Source organism: Cuculus canorus, chromosome 1, assembly GCF_017976375.1.
Source record: "Cuculus canorus isolate bCucCan1 chromosome 1, bCucCan1.pri, whole genome shotgun sequence".
NCBI classification, from domain to species: Eukaryota; Metazoa; Chordata; class Aves; order Cuculiformes; family Cuculidae; genus Cuculus; species Cuculus canorus.
This window is the reverse complement of record NC_071401.1, coordinates 23,659,215-23,686,151: the sequence shown is the minus strand read 5'-3', so window position 1 is coordinate 23,686,151 and position 26,937 is coordinate 23,659,215. Positions and strand designations below refer to the sequence as shown.

The 26,937-nt window shown below is 36.9% G+C and overlaps 1 protein-coding gene across 9 annotated transcripts in view; it reads right to left on the bottom strand.

Annotated features, from left to right (window-relative positions):
* FRY (FRY microtubule binding protein) overlaps positions 1 to 26,937 on the bottom strand; it is a 208,021-nt gene that overhangs the window by 8,683 nt on the left and 172,401 nt on the right. For all 9 annotated transcript variants that reach the window (XM_054057215.1, XM_054057224.1, XM_054057233.1 and 6 more), the window contains 11 exons: positions 26,277 to 26,456; positions 25,044 to 25,205; positions 24,183 to 24,257; positions 23,000 to 23,170; positions 16,939 to 17,139; positions 16,236 to 16,397; positions 12,568 to 12,731; positions 11,557 to 11,743; positions 5,221 to 5,370; positions 4,293 to 4,391; positions 3,727 to 3,810 (listed from right to left, as the gene is read on the bottom strand). In XM_054057215.1, the coding sequence (XP_053913190.1) occupies positions 3,727 to 3,810; positions 4,293 to 4,391; positions 5,221 to 5,370; positions 11,557 to 11,743; positions 12,568 to 12,731; positions 16,236 to 16,397; positions 16,939 to 17,139; positions 23,000 to 23,170; positions 24,183 to 24,257; positions 25,044 to 25,205; positions 26,277 to 26,456 (1,635 nt within the window). The remainder of the gene's footprint in view (positions 1 to 3,726; positions 3,811 to 4,292; positions 4,392 to 5,220; positions 5,371 to 11,556; positions 11,744 to 12,567; positions 12,732 to 16,235; positions 16,398 to 16,938; positions 17,140 to 22,999; positions 23,171 to 24,182; positions 24,258 to 25,043; positions 25,206 to 26,276; positions 26,457 to 26,937) is intronic.

Sequence of the window (26,937 nt, the reverse complement as noted above, 5' to 3'; positions counted from 1 at the left end):
TTAAGACATTAGTGCTTTGATGGCAACATAGTCTACAGTCATTTATTGGCACAGGGGAGTCCCATCATAACAAAATAACTGCTGTGTGCAAGGACTTTTAATTGCAAGTGCATTTTATTAGGGTGTTCTATTTGACTTGACATTCCAGCACATAAAAGCTTTTGCTACAGTCTAGGAAGGCCGGACTATATATACACAAATGTGTGTGTGTATACATATATATCTGAGAGAGAAAAAGAGAGATACAGCATATGCTGTGCATTCTTAAATATCCACTGAACTTGAAAGATAATAGAAACTATTCTGCCTGGAGAAAACTAAAACACAGCTGGTTCCTCCTTTAGAAAAGTTGCCTGTCCAGGCCAATTTTACATCATTGTCAAACCATGGATCTGTCAAACAGCAGTCAGATAACTGATTATTGGTTATAAAGAACTGCTAACTTAACAATGAGACTCACTGTGCCTTAAGCTTTACTGTAACTTAGCTCAACTCCAGACTATGGTCCCAAGAGGTACCCCTCCAATCTTATTGGTGGCCTAGAGCAATCGAACCTTTACTCACAGGAAAACTCACTGCAACAGGTACATTCTAATTTTTGGGAGCATTTTTTAACGGAGTACAGCATGTTCTAAACGTCCAATAACAGTCTGAGTTTGCATCACCCACATCACTCGCCTCCGGTGAGTTTTGGAATGAGTAAGGATTAAGAAAGGTGTATACTAACTTTGGATACAGAGTAAACTGAATGTCTCATTAGGAGATAAATACTTGAATTAGCAGTGCTAATTGACCAGAAAAATAGGATCTTCTATGTATTTCTTTTCCTGGAAAAAAAAACCCAACCAAACAAAACCAGTCTTTGACTAGATTAAAAAAAAAAATCTGTTCAGTAAACTTGAAGAATGTACTGACAACTGTACTTATCTAAGACTGTTACACCTGGACAGACAGCACAATAATATGTGCAGTTATCTTTTGTTTATAAATTGACTCCTATGTCCTTGGGACTCTGTTGCTCAATGTAGCATCAAAGCTTACAAATCACAGACACATCCAAATCATGTAATTTGTTGCAAGAACAAGCAGGGGGTGGGGGAGAGGAGACATTCTGGGACATGAAGCTTTTACCTAGTTTCAGAAAAGTTGCTAGCTCTATCAGCTGACCAACACAACTTCTTTTCAAGCTTCTTCAATGTCAGAGTAAGCCATTTTTTGCCTTTGTCCATTTTCAGTAACAGTAACAATGGGCAAAACCCATGAACAATTATTTTGAAATAAGATCTGATTAGAGAAACCGGTGCCAAGTTAGTTACCGGCATCAGCAGGAATTTGTGATGCAATCACTTGTGCTAATGTTGAATTTGGTCTTCTATCTATCTTGTCTATGGAGGGGAAACTATTTTCACCTCAAGCTTTTTAGCAGGTGGGGAGTTCTGAGAATCCAAGATTTCTGCCTTCTGTAGAGCAAGGTGTTGCTTTTTCTTCCTTACAATTATTTCTGAACCTTTTCCAGAAGGATCGTGGTTCAGTCTTTACCTAAGAAATGTTTTATGCCAGAAGTCTGCAGCAGGATTCCAGGACCTGGTCTAGCCTCCAGTAAGTTCAAGAGCTGAGGCAGGTTCCCTTATGACTACCACTATAAGACAGATTTTTTTCCCCTACAATTAATAGACTCTTAAGCCTTTCAGATTGAGGAAGAAGAGGAGAGGGAAGATAAGAAAACAAATATTTGCCAGTCTAGGAGTGATTTTTCCTAGTCCCTTCCTAATTACACTTTCTCAGTTTCCCTGCACTCTTCTCTCATTGCACTTCTGCTCAATAAACAGAATATTCCTTTGGGAAGAGCTGCTTCAATTGACAGGTGACTGAGAAAGGGAAGAAAAGAAATACACTTCTTGATCAAAGACCTACCATCCTGTCAACTTCCAAGGAATAATACATTTTGGCCTGAAGGAACAATGCTAGGGAGAAACCAGGAATTCCTGCAGGGGCGAGGAGCCCTTCTTTTCAGTTTGTTTGATAAGCGGTAAGAATGCTAACCCTGGTTTCAGAATATGCACATTTAATTCTGAAACAGAGAACACAGTTAAAAACCCCCACACCAGTGACTTTTATTAAACTCTAGATGATTTTAGGCCAGCCTTATGAGCTCAGTTCACATTTTATTCCTTCTCCTCAGCATTCTTCATCCTCAACTTTTTCAAAAAAGAAACAATGTAGATGATCAGCAAGATGCCTGATCCTCCTATGGGTTTCCAAAAAAGAGATGAAGAGGATTAGTTAAGGTGTATACAGCAAGATATGTAACACTACCACCTGAAGTCACTGTTTAGGGTGTTGTGCATCAGTGGGAAGAGAAAGCCTATGCACGTTCCAGTACTTAACACCTTCCTACATACACTTTATCTGCCCCTCCTGATATACCTGCAGGAGAGGTAGTAGCATGTGTTCCACGTATCTCTTTGGTACCTTTGAGAATAGCTGACTTGTAACTTCCCTTTACACCATCACAGTAACAGAATAGACAGTATCTCATTTAAATGAATTGGAAGGTGCCTGTAACTTTTACTGGTGCCCATGCTGGGTGGAGGAAGACTGAACTGTTTTCCCACTGCCTGTGATTGCAGTCAGAAGATTTAATAGCAAATTACATTTGCTAATAAGGCCAAGGAAGCCAAAATGCAAGGTGGCAAGGATTTGGGATTGTTGGAAAATGGCATAAAAAATAGAAATCAAGGGAGTTCCAAGACAGAACGACAAACACATAGAGATGGGAAAGAGGTGAAGATAAAAATAGAAAAAAAGGGAAAGTGATTTGGGGGGTTAGACAAACTGAAGCCAACATAAAACAAGGTATTTGAAAACAAATGGTTACAACAGGCAACTGTGTGTTATGAAAATGTCATTATTACCTTTTATAAGATAAAATATACATGGAAAAAGTAGATGCCACTTTTTTCTACATGTTGTTGCTGCTTCCTGATTTTTGCGAGTTCTCTCCAGCCCCCTTTTTTCCTGTCCCTCTATTCTTTTTCCTCCAAAAGGAAAAAGATGCACTAAATAACATTTCTCAAGTCATTCTACACCACTAAGATACCAGCTGTTTCCTGTATCTAGTATATCAAGTAACAGGAGTGCCTGCTGATGGTGCTCATCTGAAAAGATTGATTTCTTAATTGGAATCAACACAGTAAATACACATATATTTATATGTATGTGTGTGCATGTAAAATTTTCATTCAAAAGGGATAGAGATATTTTGCCTTAGCTATAAATATAAATCATTTCACTGGCCATTTTGCAGTCCTCAACTAATAACTACTAATCTAAGTGGATTTTAACTTAGCAAGCCTTGGTGTTGGGCAGACGGAGTCAGTAACAGCTGACAACTTCTGGTAATTACACCAGAAGTGAGTTCCAGAGCCACTGTGCTGTGGGAAACTGCTGCCGCAACAGCTTACTAAAAGGGGGAGCATAGAGAACTTGGGCAAGATTAGCTCTGCTGCCTCATCTAAACTAGGAAGGCAGAAGTATTGTGTCTGAATATTTCCATTTCCTGAGGCTAGGACAACAATACCTCTGAGTCTTAAGTGTGAAAACTGGATTATGCCCAAGCCCAGCAGAGAGACAAGGAGAAAGTGCAGCAGGATCTTGTGAATCTGAGAACAAGACAGATCACACATGTCTCTTTACAGGAAAGAAATAAAACTGCTTGTTCATTACCTTCTCTTCTGAGTCCCCTGGCTGGCAGGTAATAACTCCATCTCGTGAGCCCCCAGCAAACGTTGCTTTGCAGTTTGCAAGCCACTGTTTTCAGAAAGAAATTAGAAGAAGATATGAATAATGCCAATAGTTTGATTTGAAGAAAGGGAAGCAGTATTGTAGTTTCACAGCACAGCACATAAACAAATAAAATTTGGCAACTGCACTTTTTATTCACACAGACTATGACAATGTTGCTTTGACTGGTATTTAAAAAGTGTAGTCTTGATTTCTATTAGTATTTGAATTGCATAAACCAAGAGAATAAATTAATTGCTGAATAAAAGAAAAGAGATACCAGGAATATTAGAGATGCTGAAGTTTCTAGAATTAAGGGATACGGTAGCTGTTTTTTTTTTATTTCTGGCTCACAAGTTCAGAAAGAAACATTCAGTAAATCCAATATCTGAAACATGTTTTTCTAGAGCATTAGTTTAAACAGATCTGAGTGTCTCTGCAGTCTCCTGATATAGTATAGCATAGCATAGCCACATACAAAAGCAAGAACAAAACATAATCCAGCATACCGACAGTGTTGCTTCTTTCCTGTTGTTGTATGTGTCCAAGTATTCCTGCAGTTCTAAAACACTGAATTTCAGCTTTTCAAGAAGGCCACAAGAGAGCAGCTGAAGAAATTAAATCAAAAGGGCTAGTAAATGTCACTACAAAATAAAAAAAATTTTAGCAGAGTAGAAAGCATAGTAAAGATCTTGCAAAAGAATACTGGATTTTTTTAAGTAAAATTGAAAAATATTTATATTTATGCCAAAACACACACAGATTACTGTACTGGAAATTCAATGGCAAAAGTTGAACATGTGGGATTGAAATTATGTTCTGTGTTTAACAGATTTGCAGAGAACTTCCCTAAAATAAAATACTGCACAAAGCTTAACTAGTTAATCTCCACAGCTCCCTGCTGATGTAAGGATTCCATGGTCACAGCAGTGGACCCAAGATTACACTTGCCAGTTCCTAACTCTGTACTTTTGTGTGAGGCCACACCATCCTGATGCTGTTGGATAAACATGGGCCAGAATGAAAACAACGAGAAGGGCCATCTCATTCATTCCCTGATAGGTATTTTTATCATCCAGCTCACATCACAGTTGACTGAAGTGAAATCACTAAACATATTACCATCTTTCCTGCTGAACTATGTAAAAATAGCTTCTCCTTTTCCATTTGTGGAGCCAACTGGGTGTGGTAGGCACGTGTCTTATATTCTTTTTCAGCATGCAAGCTCAACAGATCATATTACCCATCTGCCAGTACTTACCTAGTAAAATAATATGGAAAGTCGATGGAAATTTGGTTATGAACAAAAGATAAAAAATTGACATGGGTGTTTGGTATCTTTTTGACATATTTGTTCAGGAGTTGCCCCAAAGTGAAACAGCCAGTAAAACAACACACTGCAATGCAGCGCATGCCTTTTGAAAGGAATATACTCACTGTTTCTGCATCTACAAAAAGGGTAGGACATTCTGAACATGTAGTTAACATCTGAGAAGACCTCACAAACTTGGAGCCTATTCCTCGCAAGTTGTCTCCCAAGTAACTAGCTGCATCGCAGGTCAGGAAGCAGAATCTTTTCTGAATATTCTGTAAAGTAAAACACAGTTTATCACATGCTTTGCTCAAGTACAAGCTTCTTTCCTTTGTAAACAAATGGGATGCCTTTTTTTCTTCACATAATAATGTGTGTGAAGAGACCACTTCTCTGCAGAGATCTGAATGTCTGCTCAAGGATCCTGAATAACAGTTACTATGCTGCAGACAGAATACAGCTGGGCAGACATGAAACTTACTAGAGAATTTAGAATAATCTACTACTGAAATACATTCTTTCTTGTAAAGACGATTCAATATTTATAAAGAATTTTATAAATATACAAGTAGCATTTTATAAATATACAAGTAGCTTTATTTTTTTCTTGGCTGTACAGAGTTAATGGAGTTGATCACTACGTTATTTTTTCTGCCTATTCCAGGCATTGTTTTGTTAGTATTCCATGTCAAGTGGATAATCAGAAAATGTAATGGACATCCCAATGCCAAACAGCAGCACGGAATAATCAGAAAAAAACTTTTGTTTTCCCCTGTGGCAAAAACCTTCTCACTAAAACTTTTCTGCTTCTTGGGAGGACTCCAGAAATACTGCATTGCATCTGGGAATTAGTCTTCTCAGAAGTTTTTTTTTATGTTTTGAGTCCTAAGCCTGTCTAGTCTTCCAGAAACATTCTAGTGCTGATACTTTCTTTACAGTGGCTAATATAGAAAGTAAATAATAAATAAAAATAATATTTTATTCTTGCAGGAACTGAAATAATTATATTGATAAATACACAGCAGGTTTCACTGCCAAAATATATTTCACCGAGGCCAACTGCTCAACAGATGGGAATAACACAAAAATATTAAAAAAAAAGTATACAATATTTTTACATGTTTTGTTGCATATTACCATAGGTATTTCTCTGAGGAATGCAATTTAGAACCTGTATTACTGTAAGCATGTCTCACTGGCAAGAAGCGCTTCCAAAATATTGGTCTGAATGACAGACATATAAATAGCCTGTTACTGCTTCTGCGTTGGGAGCACTGAAGTTAAGTACCTAAAATTAGGTGAGCTGAATTCAGACTTTATTGATAATGGAAGCTGTTGGATTGAATGAGCCCTCATAAGCCCTCATGTTGCAGGCAGGTTATCCATTATCAATCATTTATAAAATATTTAAAGAGAAACTTTCTCTAAAGAGCAATTTTGTAACTGGTTACTTGTGAATCTCTCTCTAAAGCATCTGAACTGGCCACATGGACACAGTTAAGACTGGACAGAGTGATACTTGTCTCACTGTATGTATCTGCCAGCTTGCTTCAACACAGAAACAAAGCACTATACGTGTTGCTCAGCACATGGTTCAGATTCTCTGCTGCACTGAGTCTGTAGTAAAGGTAAGGAGCTCTTACTACCACCACATTATGTAAATTATTGGTTTTATGAGTAACTAGCAGAATCATCTAAATCACAGGGCTTGGTGACATTTGGAGATTTTCCACTACAATATCTTCTGAACAGAATGATTCAGTCCAAGTCTTAGTGAAGCTGTTGCTAATATCTCTTCTGGCAGAGGAAAGAGATCTAGATTTGATCCTACCCAACAGAAAAGAGCTAGCTGAGAAAGTGAAAGTGGAAGGAAATTTAGAAGGATAAATTATAGAACGGAATCCAAGAGATGTTTGTTGGAAGGGACCTCTGGAGAACATCTGATCCAACCTTCAACTACAAGTGGGACTACTGCCAACACTAGATCAGGTCAGCCATGGTTTTGTCTAGCTGAGTGTTGAAAGCTCCAAGGTCAGAGCACAACCTGTGTAAGTGCTGCAGTGCCCTCCTGGGGAAAAGTAATTGAGTTTATGAATCTGAGGCAGTAAAGGACACACTACAGAAATAATACAACCGACTTCAATGCATTCAGAATTTGCAAGAAAGAGCCCATTAGGAATAACTTCATGGGGAAAAGAGATATCGAGAGGTGACCATTCCTTTAGGGAAGAAAAGGAGGGCAGAAGCACATTCTATACCACTGAAAAAACAGCAAATATATTAAGACGTGCATTAGGTTGTATCACAAATACTTCACTCAAGCAAATACTCATGCAGAAAAGAACAGAAAGCGAAACTGTTTGGGTACCAAAAATAGCATGGCAACGCAGGCACAGTAAACAGAGAGGGAGATACCAAATAAACTAGTAAGAGACAGAGAGAATGTCAAGAAGTAAATACAAGTAATGAAAAGGAAGGCTAAAGAATCACAATGGAGAGAAATAGCTACTAAGAGGTGCTATGAAAAAGACTGACTGGGATAATTCCTTCTTCCATCTTATTGATCCCAGAAATGGCATCAATTTACAGGTAAAAATGAGACATCAGAGAAAACTCGGTGAAAACAGATCTTGCCAGTAAGGGCTTGGATGTTTTTACATATTTGCAGATCAGGGAAATTCATGCTATGATAGTTATAATACTGGCTAAAGAAGTCCAGGAGCCATAAAAAATATCTTTGAGAACTCATAGAACATGGGGGGGTGTAAAAACCTTGAGGAAAGTAACTATCTCAGAAAAGAACAAGAGTAGAAGAATTAAACACAAAGGTCAGGAAATTTGGGAACACAGATGAATGACAGGCAGTTCAGATTTTGGTCAGAACAAATAATATCAATGGATTTAAATTTCATGAAAGGCTAGAATTTTCTATTAGGAGGAGAAGTGAGTGATATATTATATATTAATTCATCTTCTGTATTAGAGATAACTCAGTGTGCAAAACCATAATCAGATGTTAATCATCATCAGCTCACTGTCCAATTGGAAAGGTAAATTGAGTTGATTCCACTGGGGACTATTTCAGGCACTAAGTCATTAATGTAAATACTGAATAATAGAATATGCAACATGCTTATTAAATACACGGATGATTGAGCTGCAGGGGCTGCAGACTCCTTGGAAGCCAGGATTAGAATTCAGACTGATCTTGATAAATTGGGAAAGTGGTACAGGGAAAAGAAAGACAAGATTGTACACCTAGGTTGAAAACAATCCACAGAGCACATTCAGAATGGAAAACAACCAAGAAGGCAAAATTCTGTAGAACAAGATCTGCATCCTAGATTGGGTTACAACTGGAAAATAATTGTCTGTATTCTACTGTGCAGCAGTTAGCAGAGAGAAATTTTAAAATAGGAATATCTTCTATAAAACAGGTAATCCTCTTCTATAAAACAAGTAATCCTCTTCTAATCAGTGCTGCTAAGAACTTAGGCTGAATGAAATACAGAAGCTGCACTTGCTTGTCAAGTAATACACAGACTAACTGAAGAGAGCCCATAGCAACAGTGAGAAGTTTAGAAAATACAACTTATGGGGAATATTGAAAGAGCTGTGGTTAAATAAGAGAAGTTTGGAGTAGGTGAAGGCATGGTAATGATCTTCAAATGTAAGCAGCAACTGCAAAGAAGAGAAAAAGTACCACTGTGTATACAGCAAGAAGCCATGGGCATAAAACACAGAAAGGGAAGATTTCAAGTGATAAGGGTAGGTAAGCATTGAACTACATTGCATAGAAATGTTGTGAAGTTCCACCTTTGCCTAAAGGTTAAGAACAATCTAGAGGAAAAAAGTTAAAAAAACATTTTGACCAGAATGAAAGTTATAGCTGATCCTGTCCTCGGCAGGATGAGGAATACGAACTCTTCAGGTTCCTTCCAATACACATATAATCCTGTATTTTAACAGTTCTAGTTTATTTTATGAAAATAAGTTCCTCAAAGCATTTCAGTCATGGCTTCACCAAAAATTGACCAGTCTATTGTTTAGATTGAAGAAAACATATTCTCCTTTACTGCTTTCCTTTTCAGATATTCATAAAAGCAACAATCAATCTACAGCTTAGAAGATAATAGTCTTGAACAGTGTTTTAAAGTATTAAAAATGATGAGAGACTGTGTTTTGGTATCTATGTATAGTACTTCACTAAGTGCATTTATTTTGCAATTACATGGACTATCAGTTCTAGAATAAGTTGTCATCTCAGCTCTGTCCTTCTGGGTGCAGATCACAGTGGCTGACATCTTTCAGTCAAGGTCCAAATGCAATACATATTTTATGAAATGGGACTACTGGGAATTATAAGGTCAAGCACCAGCATACAATGAATAGGTATGTGGTTGCATATAGTTGCTGTGCTTTGTGTCACTATAAATAACAACAAAATAGTGTCAAAACCTTTTCCTCTTTACCTCAGGTATCTTCTTCTGGGAAGAGGAGTTTTTATAACAAAAGGGCTCAATTATGGAAACTACTTGCTTGCTCTCAAATCTACTTGTCTTGGAACTGACTGGTCTGTTGGAAGACATTTAATTTGATGGAATACAAAGAGGCAGCCATAGAGATAATCCAGGTATCTCTGAGATACGACTCTTTTACAGGAGAAGTACTTCAATAATTTCAGGAATTTTAAACAAGTTTAGCACCTTGTAGGCAAGCATCCAAGACACTGTTAACTTGATGCAGACTGAAATGTAGGTGCCCTGGAAAATCCACTTCTTTCACTTCACCAAATATTTAGTTGACAGGCTCCTCCAAACAAGGATTTTGTTTCAGTTAAATATTTTGGCTGTACTTTGTGATGCAAGCCTAGCACATACTGGCCTTGTTTCGAAACTTCTAGTTGGTGTGGGTCAAAAGTCTTTTAAGTAAGCACATGAGTAGCAAAGTTTGATGGTGCAAAGACAATACAACTCCAGACAAGCTGGGATCTCATGAAAAAAATTATGGGAAAATAATACTTATAGGAAAATAATAAGCCTGAAGAGGAGAACAAAGCAATTATATAAACTAAAAATATGGCCGTGACTCCAGCTAAAAAATTCTGGTTTGTTGATACTAGGAAGACCCTTTTTTTTTTAATTACCATTATTCAGGTTTTGCTGTTATTGAAATGTTTTTGAGAGCAGTATTGTTTCTTTCTCCTTCAGTATCAACTGAAGAAAATGAGTATGCTGTCTTTTGAATATAGGACAAACAGAACAGCAAATGTATTGTGTGCATGCCAGGATTTGAAATTAAACAGGTACTTTACAGGCAATGTTTAGGTCTTGCATTACACAGTATTATTTATTTAGTTTTCAGAAGTGTGACACCAGTTCATTTTCACCTCTTCAAAGGGAATAAAAAAGACAAATAACTCTCAGAACACTTGAACAGGGCTATTAACCAGAATGACATAACTGCAGAGACCCTGAAAAAAACATCATGAAGAAACACAGGACTAATGTTCAAAGTTTTTTAAGCTTGTGCATTCAAGTCAGCATTGTTTTTTCCTTCCAAATGCCTGTTATCAGTATTTAAAAGAATGCTATAAGGAGCCAGTGTGCAGCTAGGGAAGACATGCAATTGACTCCAGTAGAGCACAAAGAAAACAGGACGAAGAAATGGTTCGTATTGTATGATGCTTCTTTCTTATAAGAACAGTCTTAAACATATGACAAGATCTTGGGACTGTTCATTTACTGGTGGGGTACCCATTGCTAATAAAAAATTGTGTACTCTGAGATCATGGGTACTTAAACTCTGCGTGAAGTTACCTGGCTGCTGTAATACCTTGCTGCAGCACTCTAAACATCCTGCAGCGGCCTCATATAAAGCAGGAGAAACAATTAAAAAAGGCTTTAAAACTAATTAGAACAGACTGTACATTTAATTCCTTCTTTTCCTTATCTTTTTGCAAGACGCTTGTCTTAGTGACCATAAAGTTATAGAAAGGAGAAATGGATTTCTAGTCTTCAGACTCCATCTCTGGAGTTTACGTCATGTGGTGGCAGGTGGGTATTTCTATTCAGATCATTAGGTATGGAATATTTACTAATGTTGACATTTAAATGAGTGTGGTCAAATTTCAACAGTTTTAGATGAAAGAACAGTTTAACAATAGTTTGAGATGAAACGGCCATTTCCTGTGTCTTGCTGTTATTGTTCCAGGCTGTTTGTAAAGCACTGAAGAAAATACACCTTTAAGTGGATCCACATTTTATAATGTTATCTCCAAACCTGCAAGTATGAGATGCTATTTTTATGACAAAACTGGTCCCAGAAGGCAGTTCTGAATGAAAATCTAGTTTGGCAGTTCTGCAGCATGCAAAATTACAATGGTTATACACCCCGTAGTTCATAACCAGTCCTACTATCAAGCCACATTTTGATTTTGTATCTTAAACCTATTTTCTCACCTTAAACAGGGAAGAGAACACATGAAATGTATAAACTGCACAGGAGCCATCAGAGTCACACATGAGCTGGTTGATATGACTACGCCAGGCTTCTTCTGCATCATCACATGCTGCTGGCTGAAATGCAGCAAGGATGGCAGAAAAAAATGGTGAGGGAGGAGGGGAGGCATTTCGATCATCTCCAAAACTGAAGGAAAAAGAAAAAACTGTGATGAAAGGAGAATACCCAAGAAGGTGGCAGATAAAATTTGCTGTAACAGAAAGATACAATCACAGGATCAATTACAATACCCTTCTAAAACCAGTAATGAAATTTCAAGCTATTATAGGCTTATGACCACTTTTAAAGGGTACTGGGCTACTTGATTTTTTGTATTATCCTGTGGGATGGAGAAATACTTCCAATGCTCCCCATGAACAGTAGCTGTGATTCTGAAACACGCGGCACACAGACAGGGAGAGGGCTTCTTCCTATATCCTCTTTCCTTTCCATAAATACAGCCTAATTGCAGGCTAACTCAGCACCCAAAATCTGAAATAGCTGCATAAGGCATGGAAATCCTGATGCTTTCTGGCAGCATACACTGGGGTCCAGACACTCACCAGCAGCCTCAAGAGTATGCAGATGGGATTTTTGACAATACTGAAACTTCCTTAATACCCATAAGAAATCAAAAAGCTGAATACATGGCTTATTGTTGAACAGCTAACTAATCACTATTTCCATTCCTATGAATTTTTAAAAATCCTTTTTTCCCATTTAATTAAATATATTATGTATACAATGACTAACTGCATAGATGTATGTTTTTCTAGTAGGAAAAATCTTCGGGGGTTTTTTTTTGCGTGATAATTATACTGGTAATTAGGCCACTATCTTCTTGCTGCTCTAAACTCATGAGAATTTTATAACTCCTGTGGCCAAAAGAGCCACTCCATTAACTAACACCTTTTTACCACTTTGTTCTAGAGAGTAAAAGAATTTTCACGAATAACAGCATAGACAAGTACCTAGCAAGAGCAAATTGTTCCAGCCTGTCAACCTTCTCTTCTGTCTCTGTCATATCCAGACTAAGGCTATCACTGCATTCAAATGCTCCAGGGAGTTCATTTGTAGACCCCAAAAGCTCATCCTCAGGAACTGCTGTATCTTGTTCTTCATGAACAGCTTCGACCTAGGGGAGTGAATGATGATGTCTTAGAAAACAGCAAATTAATAAGTTAATTCCACTAATAAATAGAAAGCATTTAATGAAAAAAACCACCTGACAATATGTTAAATTGCACAGATATAAAGCCACAGATTATACACTATTATAAAGTTACACTTCTTCAAAAATACTGTATTTGCTGAACCTGCTGTCTTGGATTGATATAATTTTAAAGGGATTTCTTTAACTTTCAGATTTCAGTGCATTTGGCAATAGCAGGAAAGTATTTTTTCATGAAAAACAATAAGGTTCTTGTTACTGTCAACCTGTCCTTGTTACTTATCACAGTCCAAGAAAATATTAAAGCCTCTCAAAATACACTGAAAACAATCGCTGTGTGGAAGACTATACACATGTTTAGAACTGAGAATTATTTTTAGCACCTCATTTACATAATAACTTCCATTCAAGAGCAAAGCATTCTACAGGCCATTAAAAGGGTTATTTTTCTATCATAGCCTTCCTTTTTCATCCATTAACACCTAAAGCTCTTGATTTCTTTTTGAAACTTTCCATTATCTCTTACAGTTTTAGTCTATACAAATTTTGTTACAGTTTTAATCTTTTTGCTTTTGTCTATATTGTCCATAGCATCCTGCAAAGTAGTTCTTGTACGGAGACTTCAGTGAGTAGCTTGGACTCTGTATCTTTTCTGTTTGCAGTATGTCATAAGATATGTGTTTGTGCACATACACATACGTGCACATACATATTGAGTTGGGAGCTGGTAGGAAGGGAAATCTGTGGCAAGTGGAATTAAAAGAGAAAAGCGGCCTCCTCCTTGGATCCTGCAGATAAATTCTGGGGATTTCCACTTCTAAAAATTAAACAAGTCTCATATAAGAAAGGACAGGGTAGGAAATTCAGCAGGTTAAAGGGGTTTTTGTTTGTTTTGCTTTCTAAATGAAAGGGATAAGAATATTCCTGAGTCCAGGATGGATGAAATGAGAGCATAAACCACTTTGAAAAGAGAAACAAAAACTATACTGAATTAGAAGACTAGAAGCCAGAGCAACATAAATGTTTCACGCTTCTTCAAGAAGCAGTTAGTATTAACCACTTTCAAATATGCAATTTTAGCTTGAAAGAACTATTAGTCTGTTCACTGCAGTGACTTTGTTTGTATGAGGAAAACACGTTTTGATGGGATAGGATAAAGGACGAAGAAAGAGGAAGCAAACACCTCCCACTCACCGGAGTCCAATACAATGCTCATAAAGCAAAATAAAAAAATAAAAAAGCAAAATATCCTCCGAATATTCACGCAGGATTGGTCTATGCTCCCAGAAAACAATCAGTTTAGATAACTTGAAAAATATGCAAAACAACATGATCTGATTTTTTTTGTCCCTCATAGAATCATCCATCACTGCCTTCTAATCCTTTACAAATACTATCTTAATCATTGTGATCACTGTCTTTGGTAGAAAATAACTGACTTCATGCCATTAACACCTGGATTTTGGCACTGAAACAGTTAAGAAGTAGCCTGCTTAAGGACTTTGTTGCTCTCATTCACTGCATCTATTTAAAAGCTGCAACAACTAAACATTTTGTATATCACTAGAGGAGTAACAAAAATTTTCCTCTGCATTGCTGACATTCCATCAGCTCTCTGAAAATAAAACCTCAGAGGAAAAGAGAAACGTGTGAGTCCAGATTTTGTGTTATCAGAAAAAAAAAAAATTCAGTAGTAGTAGTAAAAAATATTCAGGTGCAAGTTGGATTGACTTCTTCCTTAAAATAAATGTAAACCCAGGCATTTTAACTTTGTTTATAGTGATTCCAATTTGTTTTAACTAAGAAACAGAAGTGTGCACACTATAAGAAAGTATCTTTGAGGCAAACACCACTAATAAGGCATTCTGTGTACAGTTCATCAATTCAAACATCTTAATAACACTGGGAAATCCCTGTTAATTCGTGTTATGTGTTTCACCTCTACTGAGCCTGTCTCAGTACCAGCCGAATTTGCCTGTCAATTCCACAAGAAACTGCTGTGATTTTACATTCTTCACTTTTTTACTTCTTCCAAAGCTTTTCATTTTTTGACAAACACTGGTCCTTGGTTATTGGGACACTAAAGAGATTTTCACAGTAAGTATTCTGAACCCCCAGGCATATATGAAACTCATGAACTGATTTGCAATTCTTAATGTACATAGCAGTAGCTACTGCAGCTGGATGCATGAGATTAGCCACAGTCACCACCTGCAAACGTATCTGTTTTGACTGCAGTTTCCTGAACTGAAATTCTGCCAACTTCTGCTCTTACAGTTGTTGTGGGGTAAGCTGACTACCAACAGTAGTTTTGACAAACGATAATGAGTTTATCTTTTCCACAACCGTTATTTTGAGAGGTTCTCCTCCTTTCCTAGTCTTACGCAGACTTCCCTCCTCTTGCCCTTTTTTCCTCCTAGGAGCTTTCTGACACAAACAATTTGTCCAATATTCAGCACAGTTCCAAACTCCTTTTCTGTGACCTCTTTGCTAGAAGTTTCCATTGCTTCTGTTTTATGCAGTGCTACCAGTATAGTATCAATTTTTTTTTGTGTGGCTGCATTTGGAGCAGACCAAGGGCAAGAAGTGGAAAGAAAGTCAATGATTATAGAAGACAACTCTACTCTTCCTCTGCCCCATTCTTTACACTGCTTTTCTGCAGAAGTTACCAAATTTAAACATGACAGAGAAAGCTATACTGGTAAGGCAGCAGTGCCCTAAAGCCGCTGACACCTATACGGTGCCCTGCTCCAGATTATATTTCTGGAGAGACAGGAGGAATAGGTTCACCTGATCTCCCACAAACAAGTACTGTCAAACAGAATATTAAAGAAACCATCCCCACATTGATAATAATTTACTAACCTTACACTATGCTCATCTTCTGATACAACTGTCTGAAACAAATTGTGATGAACATGGCTGTTGTATCCTTGCAAATCCTGCCTCCTCACCCCCCCCCCAATGGCTTAATATTGCAGTCATGAATTTTAAATTTCTGAGTGTCTGCCAAAAGGCGAGAACTGAATCCAGCACACACAACTGTACAATAGGTTCCCACATACAAAAAAATCTCAGAGAATACACGCATACACCCACCACATGAGTTGGCATATTATTCTTTTAAATCAGCATGAAAAACAAAAGAATATTCCCCTAGGACTGTAACTCTTAGCCAGTTCATGAATTTATCTTCAAAAGAGCTTGTAGGATCTTAGTGTATGTATAGGGCAATATACTTAAGAAACAGTAATTAAAATCTTTTAATGAAGAAAGTATAAGTGGAAAGGAAAGGGTATGAGTGTGCAGGAGCATATGAATGTATTGCACTATGCCATTACATATTGGAAGTCAGAATGTGCTTGTTTTCACAGATCAAAACCTTCAAGAATGTGCAAGCAAAATAAACTTGTGAAAGTGTTACGTAAAATACAGCCCATTCGGAAAAGAAAGTAAAAAGGCATTCACCTTGGATCCTTCAGACACTTGGAGATTATTCATATCAGGCAAAGACACATCAAAGCTAGAAGCTTCTATATTAAAATGATGTGGGTCTGCTGAGGTTGTGTCACACGATGTAGAAAGTGAGTCGATATGATTTGTATCCTCCGATGGGGAAAGTGTTATAATCTGTGAAAGACCACAAAGCACAGGAGAACTGAGTACACAACTACCCTACCATGCGCTGCTTTTATCAATATGCAAAGCAGATATTGTCTTAAGGGGCAGTGATGGTGGCTCTATTAGTTTGTACATGCAGACATATTATAACCCTTTCAATGTTTGTATCATAAAAATTGTATGTAAACATCCCAGAAATGAACAATGAAAATCTGACAGTTTACCAAACTGTAGCCTGGTCCTATTTCTTTAAATATTAGATACACCAGAAAGATTTACTACCGGCCAATTGTGCAAAATTGTCAAATAGTAATTTGTCAAAAAGGGGCAAATAATCAGATCTGATGTTTCCTCTGTTTCAAACTTTACATTAAAATTCCTGTTTAGATTTGCAAATAAGGGAAAAAACCAAGACGTGACAAAATGCCACACTGAGTGCTAGCCCTCAATTTCAGATGATTAGATTACACCTTTGTGAGAGGAAACTAAAAGCCCAGCTTATTTAAAAACACAGCCCTATCTTTTCTTAAACTGTAGGTTTGCAGCTTACTAGGTCTGAGTTCTCCAAGATTTGGCTGGTGGTCAGGTCCTCCTCCTCTGATGACTCATCGGAGTCCTCATGGTTCATTTTGTTCAGGCTGGGTGTGCTCCCTGAGAGCTGGCTCTCTTCCAGAAGCTGCATGTCACACTTGTCCAGGCTATCCAGGGACCGTCTGCGGACTCCCCAGTTGAAGTTGTCCATGCTCTCACCCTGAAATCAGATACTGGGTCACCCTCCTTGACTTAAAACTCAAACCACTAATCATTAGAACAAAGTTAGCTCAAGAAATATTTTTATGTAAAAATATAGTACAAACTTGATATAAACATTATTTTGTTAAGCAATAATGTAATAGGAGCATTTAAAATTTTCCAGCGTTTCACTTGGAAATAAGAGCAGAAGCATGGAAATGACAGTTAAATGAAGATTCATTTTTTCCAGTATTAGATGTTTTTCATGCATTTGCCTATTTAAGAATTCATTTTTGTTAAGTCAATGTATACACACGTCTCAATACCAGTAGAGCAGTGACAGGCAAAGGAAAAGTTTGGAAGCAATTTTAAAGGATTTTTCTATGATGTTTAAAAATATTAGGAGCACAATTCATAGCAATGGTTCAATTGTGAAATATATGTTAAAGATTTTAGATTCTTTTCATTATGTACATAACCATAACGATGAGTTAAGGTAAATTTGAATGAACTCTTCATTTAGCAAGCGAAATGTAACAGGTAAAGCAGCACACCTTTTAAAACTTTTATTCTAGGGCCATATAGCTTGTTTTTGTAACTCAAATTTATTTGGATTATTTGAAAATATACCCTGAGAATAACCTGATCAGCACTGACTGAGATTTCACTTATTGAACAGGACACAGTCAAATGGACCAAACATTTTCTATTGACTTTCAGTTCTGATCCCACACACAGTTACATCAAGATGAGTATATTAAGCAAATTGCTTAACTATTTCTTAGGCTGGGTTACTGATAAAAAGATCGCTTGATTTCTTTTGTGTATAAAACGACAATTTCCCACCATTTATTTACTTATTGTATTTTCCAGTGGACTGTATCCTGCTTCCCTAATTTAGCTAATTCTCTCTCTTCCATCTGCAAGTCCAGCTAGGTTCCTTTCTGGCAAATGCAGAAGCTTGTCCACAACTGCTGCTGTCACAGACATGCAGAGGCCAAAAGACTCCTTGCACAGCGATGGAGAATCGACCCAGAAATATCCAATTGCAGGTTTTGGGTATTTTATCTAGACAAAAGCCCTCAACCTTACATGAATCTGGGAAGGAAATTTACAGAGAAAAGAAATGTCTGTTTTTAAAGACCAGGGCTGACCATTTAAAACAAGACCCTGCAAGATATAACACTCTTAAACAAGGAAACCAACTGCTGAAAATTCAAGATGACAGTGATCTTCTAAATATGAAATCACTGAATTTGACAAAAATATAATTCTGCCAAAATAATCATAAACAATAGCAAAAGTTTATAGAAAGATTGCATGTGATTATGGAAGAGGTATGTCCTGGGCTCATGCGAATTAAAATGCACATAGCAAAAGAGGTCTCAGTTCAGTAAGGTCTTTAAGCAGATTTGTAATTTTAAGCACTTGAGTAACTCAAATTCAGGAACTCTCAGAGACAGTGACAGGGACCAACTGCATAAACTGCAATTAATTCAACTCCAATTTTACCTCCTTAACAGTCAACACACTTGCCCAAATACCTCCTATTTTGCATCATTGCACTTTAATGCAAGGGCATTTGGAAAATGACTGTAGAGAGGGAAAGTTCAGTTTCATGACACCAAGCTCATCACTTGTGAACGAATATTAAGAATAAAAAATTAGGAAAAAGACAATATGGGAATGTAAAACTGCAATCCACTAAAACATTTAGAACTAAGGAATGCACTATATTCAAGAGCAAATGAATGTAAAACTGCTATGAAGCCCAACACACCATTGGAAGAACCCTTTGTTTTCATCCTGGGACTAAGATCACGCAGTAGTTTTGTGCAGACAGCAGACTGATCACTTCTATGATTTAAGACATTAGGTCTCTTTAAATCATAAAAATGACTGCGCAGTTCCCAACTACTTATTTAAACGAATTCTTTGGCAATCCATCCTCCCCTACGAAGGCTGGAGGACACATGCAGCAATGAGACACCTTCCACAAACACATCAGTTACCGAACTGAGAAATGACAACATGACATAAATGAGCAAGCAAAAATGAGATCCTCATCACATGCTGATCCTCAGTAAACTTTGCAGCCTATGTCTATGGGAATATTTCTTGCTGCAGTATTATTCTGCAAGGTCTTAAAGAAGGAAGCCAGCAAAAATAAGATAATTGAAGAGCGACACTTCTAGGGCATGCAATTAAAAGAGGGGAGTATGTGAATGAAAAGTGAGGGAGAAGAGTAAGAGAAATGAAACACAGCTTAACCCAAATATCCACAGCATTTGGGTTAGTGTGACCTAGCTATAAGACCACCCAGACTCATATGGAATTTAAACAAGTGGTCAATATATGTCTACAAAGATGGAGGAGTTGTTTTCAGGGTCTTTTAAACAATCCTTCTTTCCCAGTTAACAAGAAAGAGGGAAGATGTATTTGAGAGGCTGTTCATTTTTATCTACAGCGGGAGTAAAGCTGTGTCCTATCTGACTACCACTAATAAACATCAGTTCAAAAGAAAACAGTCACATATTTATAATAATGTGTCTGGCCAGCAGTGAGCAGGTACCAGATAGGACTTCCCATAATTACCACCCTCTGGTAAAGGAGTAGAAATGCTCTTGCAGACGTTTTAAATGTTACTATAACCCAGGGGAAAAGAGAGAGACAGAAAGGGCAGCAAAAAGAGAAGTAGCCCTATGTGGGGGAGAGCAGCGTAACTCCTCCATCGAGCTGATAAGAATCATGCAAAGCTTCTCTCACACAAGTCTTTACCTTACTGTACTGACAAAGTATGCAAAGTCAATGGAGTTGCACAAATATTGGGTATGGGCAAAAGTGTGGTGGAACTGTGTAGTAAGGCACTATTTCCATGCGTTTCTATCTTTTAGAGCACAGGCATTTTGAGACAAAAAGTTTTGGGGGGCTGTGTTTGCATAATAACTGATGTACAAACTATCACGAACAAATATGCACAATGCTGTTGTTGCTGATTTTTATGTAATTTGTTCAACTCATTAAAATTCTTTCTCATTTCAGTTCTCTCTATACACTAATAAACTGCATGTTCAGGTCCCAAACTGGCAACCACTGATGTGCCTTTTCAGTTTTCTTCACAGGGTAAATGAGTTCAGAAAAGTTGGTAGGATTATACAGCTGAACTAAATCAAGCTGTATGAATTAACTAATTTATTCAACTAAATTCAGGCTGGTAGGCAATGAAGTAAACTTTCTGAAGAGGCCTCAGGTATCAGCTTTAGCAAGATGCTAACAGGAGCCAATATACCACAACTGAAAACCTGCAAATAATACATAATTTGCCCATGGAAACAAATGGTCCAAACTTTACTGTATCATAAATAATGAAGATCTTCTTTTGCTTCTACATATTATTTATGTACAAAGACATTAAAAGGAGAAATGGCTTAATTTGAAAAATACTGGTACTAGAACTAAGATAGTTTAAAATTTGTCAAGACTGTGGAACATGTCAAAATCAAACTTAAAATGAAGCAGAATATTTGAAAAAAGACCTCAAAAAAGTCCTAATACAAGACAAAAATTGAAGCACCTGTCAGAAGTGCAAACACACGCACGCTCACCCACGCACACACTGAAGAAGGGGAGGGCAACAACAAAACTATGATGTTATTCTATAATACAAGTGTGCAAGAAGGCATAACACATACTGGCACATCTGAGTTCAAGTAGCATTCTTACCTGAAGTTCCTGGGTAGCAGATATAACAGATAGAAAAACAAATAGAAAGAATCTATGTAAAATTACTGTATTAAAGACATCCTAGACAAACATTTGCCTACAATTGTAACTAATATTATCACAGAAATTTCACCTCTTCAGCCTATCATTTAAATTTGAAAATGACCATTACTTGCTTTCACATCTTTATGAAATTTCAAACAAGTACATGTTGCGGTCTGGGGGTGATACAAGCATCACTGGCCTGCTTCAATCATAAGGCTTTTCCGGAAAGCCTATTCATGCTCTTGCTAGCTTAAGTTTTCTAATACTGTTTTATTAATCCTTATGAACACAGCAAATTCAGACCTGAGGTAAATGATGCAGTTTCAACTCAGTCATTAAAGATGTAGCCTCTTACACCAGGTCTGAATTGGCTAAAGCATCTATTTATCTAAAACAGTACTCAGTCAGTCTGTACTAAACCTTGGAATGCAAGGTCTCAGATCCATGGCAATTTAACAACAGTATTAATTAAAAGACTACAGTTTTCATTTTACTTCACATAAAACTAGAGAAACACTCTATCTGTTCCAGATCTGACCGAATTAGTATATTGATTAATTTAGGCCTCAGTCTTGAAGCTCGCCACTCATATAAAACAAATCTTTGCTGCGTCACAGTCCATTAATGTAAATTCATTTTGACAAGAATTGTTGTGCACAATTATATATAAAAATACATGTAATATCAAAACTTCTGTATGTGGTTTTAACTGGTGAAGATGAAGCAGAAATTCTTGAATTTCACTGGAAAAAAATTATCATGTAGTATTTAGTCAAAATTGCAGTGCCAAGTTCTTGTAATATCTTGAAAGCATTTAAGAAACAGAAATTACTGCAGCCTGTATGCTTTTTTTGATGAATAACCTGACATTGCTGTTTTACCATTTATCATTGTTTGGAACATTAAAGCTCCTTTATAAAATTTGGCTGACGTATTTTCAACCATAAATACCAACTGGTTCTCTTTTTTTTCAGCAAAGTCATGGGCAGCTGTGAGCCAAAATTACTAAGTATTGATATAGAGATTCCTGACTTGGAAAATCTCTCTGCAACATCTCTTTCTACTCCTTTATCTTTTCTCTTCACTGGAAAAAAAAATAAAATTCAGATGTATATGAGTTCACACCCATGGGGTCTGTTTACCTTGAAAGTATTTTACTACAGTAATTCAACTAGGGAGAAAACTGATTATTTCTTCCTGTACACATGTTCTTCTCAGGGCTAAGAACAACGCCTGAGAAAATTCATGTTAAAAATGAGTCCAGAGTATGACAAGACAATTCATTAAACTGTTAGGTTTGCTGAATATCTACACCTTATTACTTCAAAAGACCTAAGAATTTCTGAACTTTCAAATAGCAACAAAATTGTGAGACTTGTTTGTCAACAAGTTTGGGATATTAATTTCTAGCCTTTCCCACTCAAATAAAAAGAAATACTCCAAATTTCATATAAGCAAGATTAAAGGGTGTAGCCCCCCATAATTCAGCAGTTCTTTGTATTTTTCGCTTCAGCAGTTTCAGGTCAAGGTGAGCTGAAAGGCTTCACCTGTCAAGACTTGATCTGGGCCCTCAGGTTTCTGTTTGGATCCTGCACAAAATGAGGAAATCACGGACGCCTAAGCAGAGTGGAAGGTACATCTCTCTAAGCCTTAGTGATTTCATCAGCAGATGCAGAGTAAGAACAGCCCGAAGGCCTGAATTCATGTGTTGGAGAGTTACTCATGAACCAGTAGATTTGGAACAATTTTATTTTATGGGTTTTTAATCAGCAAATATATTACTGCCAATAATTTAAAACTTTAAAAACTGTATTTAAAATAAATTCATTTAAAAGTAAATTCACTGAAAATGTACTAGAACAGAGGCTTTATCTTCCAGTAACAGTTCTGCAGTGTTTCCTAAAGTAGGTTCAGAAAGGAAGGGTGTGGTAGCCTCTTTCTGCTACGCTACTGAAATAAACAGTGAGTGAACATTATAAATAATCTGAACTCAAAACTAAGTTTATAGTTACACAGTTAAAGTTCTATGTTACAAGAAGAGTACAGTGTTTAGTAGAAAGAATATCAAACTGTTGTAATAACAAAGCTGTTTCAGAGAAAATATACTTTACCTCCCCGTCTTCCAGCTCAACATCTAGGAAATCAAAGTCCCTAAAGACTCTGAATTGTTGTTCACTGTTTGAATCATCCATGTTCTCCTGCTCTCTTGTTCCGTCTTCTGAAGACACCAAGCTCGTCTGGTGCTCAATCAGGTCCAAATCACCACAGGAAGAAAAAATTACCTGCAATTCGAAGGATTTCTCTTGTAACAAACTGTTCACTCTGGTTGTTTCTTCCTAAAAGCTGTAATTGGTTATTCGGAAGACAGTACACACCTAATTCCTCCACTGAGTATTTTTAGAACACTCTTTATTATTTATGTTGGACAGGTGCCTTCAGATTAAACTTGTACAAAGAAACAACTTCATACTGCAGGAACACGTCCAAGAATATTACAGCTACCTCCTAATGGCTGCAGATTGATGTTGCCTGAATGTTTGTATACATTTATAGGAACAAAATTCAGAGGACTTAGCAAAGGAAATACTGTCAAGGGGATAAGATAGTAAATTCATCAAAAAAAATCTAGTTAAATGTTATGTTAAAAACTATGTCAAAATTAGAAAACACAACAAGCTATAATTTTTCCTTTCCTACTAAAAATAATTATATATGCAATATAGTTGCAAAAATATAACATTCTCTGGCTTGCAGAAATGAAGGAGTATAATGCAAGTGACATACAAAATACTCAATAACATCCAGAAATGTTCCTTTCTTTGTGGAAAATATTTAGTAACAATTTTAAGAGCTTCCTACCCTGGATGATCTGTTGCCCATTTCCTGGCACCAGATAGTATTAATATTTAAAGAGTTACATTAGGACTACTATCTAATGCAAAAATCAGACACACTCCCTCTTCAGTTCTATTCCTGTAATTTCATTTTTCACTTCACAAAGTCTCTAGATTGGTAATATCAGAGGTCACTACTCTCTACCCACTGAGATGGCATAAGTAAAACCTATTGCACCTCATAGCGAAACTATATGTAGCTCCATGAATCATCTTAAAGTGAGATGGCCATTCACTGGACTGTGTGCTGAGAAACGCAGTGTGGGCCAGCACAAATGACAGTGACAGTAATATGACATGAAACTGCAAATCAGGTCAGGAACTCTGGGAAGCAAAGTTCTTCACTTTTAAAGTTTAGGACACAATAAAACAAAGAAATGGTCAATACAATGCTACTTACTGAGGGGTTTTTACTCAGCCCAACTTCCTGACCACATAGAGAAAGGACGTGTACCAGCTTTTCCTTTGTTCTTTTCTAGAAAACAAGATGTTTCTCAAGTGAACATTTTTTTAACCATTCATTCACCCACTGGCTAGAAACATCCATTAACAATTTTTAATTAGGAGAAACAAACCAAAGAATTAGTCACTAAGCACTCAAAGGGTTGCTTTCAGAACAGCTACGCATACAAGGAAACATAAAAATGGTTGTTAAAGATTTTGGTGTTTATTAGTTTTAAATTAGCCTATTAATTCTGTTAAGCATAATAAGAAAACATTGGATCATGTGCGTCACTTCAAAAGTACTGTTTAGAAGCTTAACATAGAGCACATGCATAATTATTTTTTTGCAGAATTGGGCCTGAGTCACTGGTATGTAATCTGCAAAAACAATAAATACACTTGTTCTACATGTTTCTATTTTAACTGGCAGATAAACAAAACGTTATTATTAAAAAGGTAATCAAGTATCACTTAGAAAATTGCACATGCTGTCTATCTGCTCTCCTTGCTAATTTCTGAACTCACCTGTCATTTTTAGCTAAATCTGACCTAGACTTAAGAGGCCTTAAAGAGACAGATTTTCTGCAGGTTGAAAGAAAAACACTGGCAGAGGACAGATATAACTCAGTTTGTTTCTGAGTTCAAGAAGGACATTCAGCACACATGCCCGGAAGGCTGTGCTGCTGCCGCCCTAGCCAGCCAGGAGCTCTGCATAAGGTACAGAAGGCATAAGCATTTAGGAATCTAAGTAGGCATTAATTCAACTTCTCTGAGTGTAACTTCTTAATGAATAGTGGACCACTTAAAAGGAGTTCACCTGGGAGTACTGGGGTCTCTTCCAGCTCACAGGAACAAGGACATTGGAGTTAGATCCTGAAGAGGTTGAAGAAGTGCTTCGGGTAACAGCCCTTGCCCTGGGTTTACCATCTCGTCCAGAAGAACTTTGCAGCTCATCATACCGTCTCCCAATAATTGGAGTCTTAAATAGAGAGTAATTGTTTACTACTATAATGCTCCAGGATAAAACAATAATGGGGCATATTGCTTCAGTTGCAGAAAAAGATTACTCTGAAGATCATATATAGTGATCATATAAAGCAAGGAGTGCACCAAGTTTCATTTCACTTGGGATGTATGTTATTTTCCACTGTGAGCATCTCAGTAACAATTGGCACACCTACCAGCTAGCAGCTAGTGCTAATGTTCATGAATAATCAATATTCAAGGCAACTGACAAGCTAGTTTCTAATGTAAGAACCAGCAAAACCCATAGAAAGCTTATTAAATTTACTGCAAATCCACATTTCACGCATGTTTTTCAATATTTTTTCCCTAACAGTGCTGAACACTCTGGCCCTGTTCCAGCAAACATTAAAATGCTTTCCTGGATTGACGATAGGATGCTCAGCATTTTCTAGAACTAAACAGTAAGAAGAAACTCTTTATACAAGTAGCATAAAATGCCTTTTTATACTTATATTTCCTTTTAACCTCTAAGTATCACTATTATCTATATGCAATAGTCTATACTGCTGCAAACAGCCCAGCAGGTCCATTAGTATAAATAAAGTGAATTGCCCATTAAAGTCAATAGGACCATTCAGTTTTATAAAGTTAAAAGGTGTACAGGGTTTGCAGGATAAAGACTGCTGTAAAAGTGTTCAGTCAGAAGTCAGGCAGTACCTCCTTAAAGGACATACTTTGTTCTTAAACAGTTACAGAGAATATTGGCATCCAAGTACAAAATGCTTTGAGTATACTCTAAACATTTCAGCTGGCATAATTGCAACACAGCTTTTCCACCAGATAATTTTAAATACAAGTAATAATTCCTTCACAGAAAAAAAATTCTAGTAAAAATGCAGAAAAAGCCCTGCAGTAAGGGTCATGAAATATGCCACTGTGAATCAAAAAGAATTTAAGAGATTTTAAGTTTGGTAATTTTCATTTGTTTCCTAATTTTTCAGCTTTCTTAAGAAGTTGCAACACATGTTTTAGGATTATCAAATAACAAAATTAAGGTATTAGGTAACAGTATTAAAAACATTACCTCTGAAATATCAAAATGAAACTCTAAAGTCTTCCCTGGTAGCTCCTTGGAAGCACTGTTCCACACTCGATGTATTTCCATTTTTGAAAGATCACTGTGTTGATAGGATGGTAAAACTAAACTGGCAGAACGAGAAACTACCAACTTCAGGATATTCAAGGCTTCTCTCCAATGAATGCTCTAGAAGTAGGTGTATTTAATCAGCAAATGGAAAGAAAGAGTCACACACGTTCAAGATTATTTACATTTTACAGTCGTGGTTTTTTGCCATATAATAAAAATGTGTAATTGGAATATTATTATTCTTTCTCTCTCTTGACCAGTGCCAATGTATGCGCTTGCAGAATAACTTCAACAACAGAGACCAAGACTCGCCTAAGGTGTCACTGTTAGGGAACTGAACTGCAATCTAGGAGACCTGAGTGCAAGGCCAATGTGGCAAAGGATTAAAAATCTCCTACCTAAATGCCTTAATCAGTATGTATAAATATGAAGGCCATTGCAGAAACCCCATTTAACAGAAAAGCTGACTTGACACAGGCTCTTTACAGCTGTGAATTCTTAGTAGAAATATGTATTTTCCACTTGTCAAGAATTAGGTGCAGAACTCTCCAAAGGGAAGTGCTTATGCCACCTCTCCCTCATGCTAATAATTAAAGAG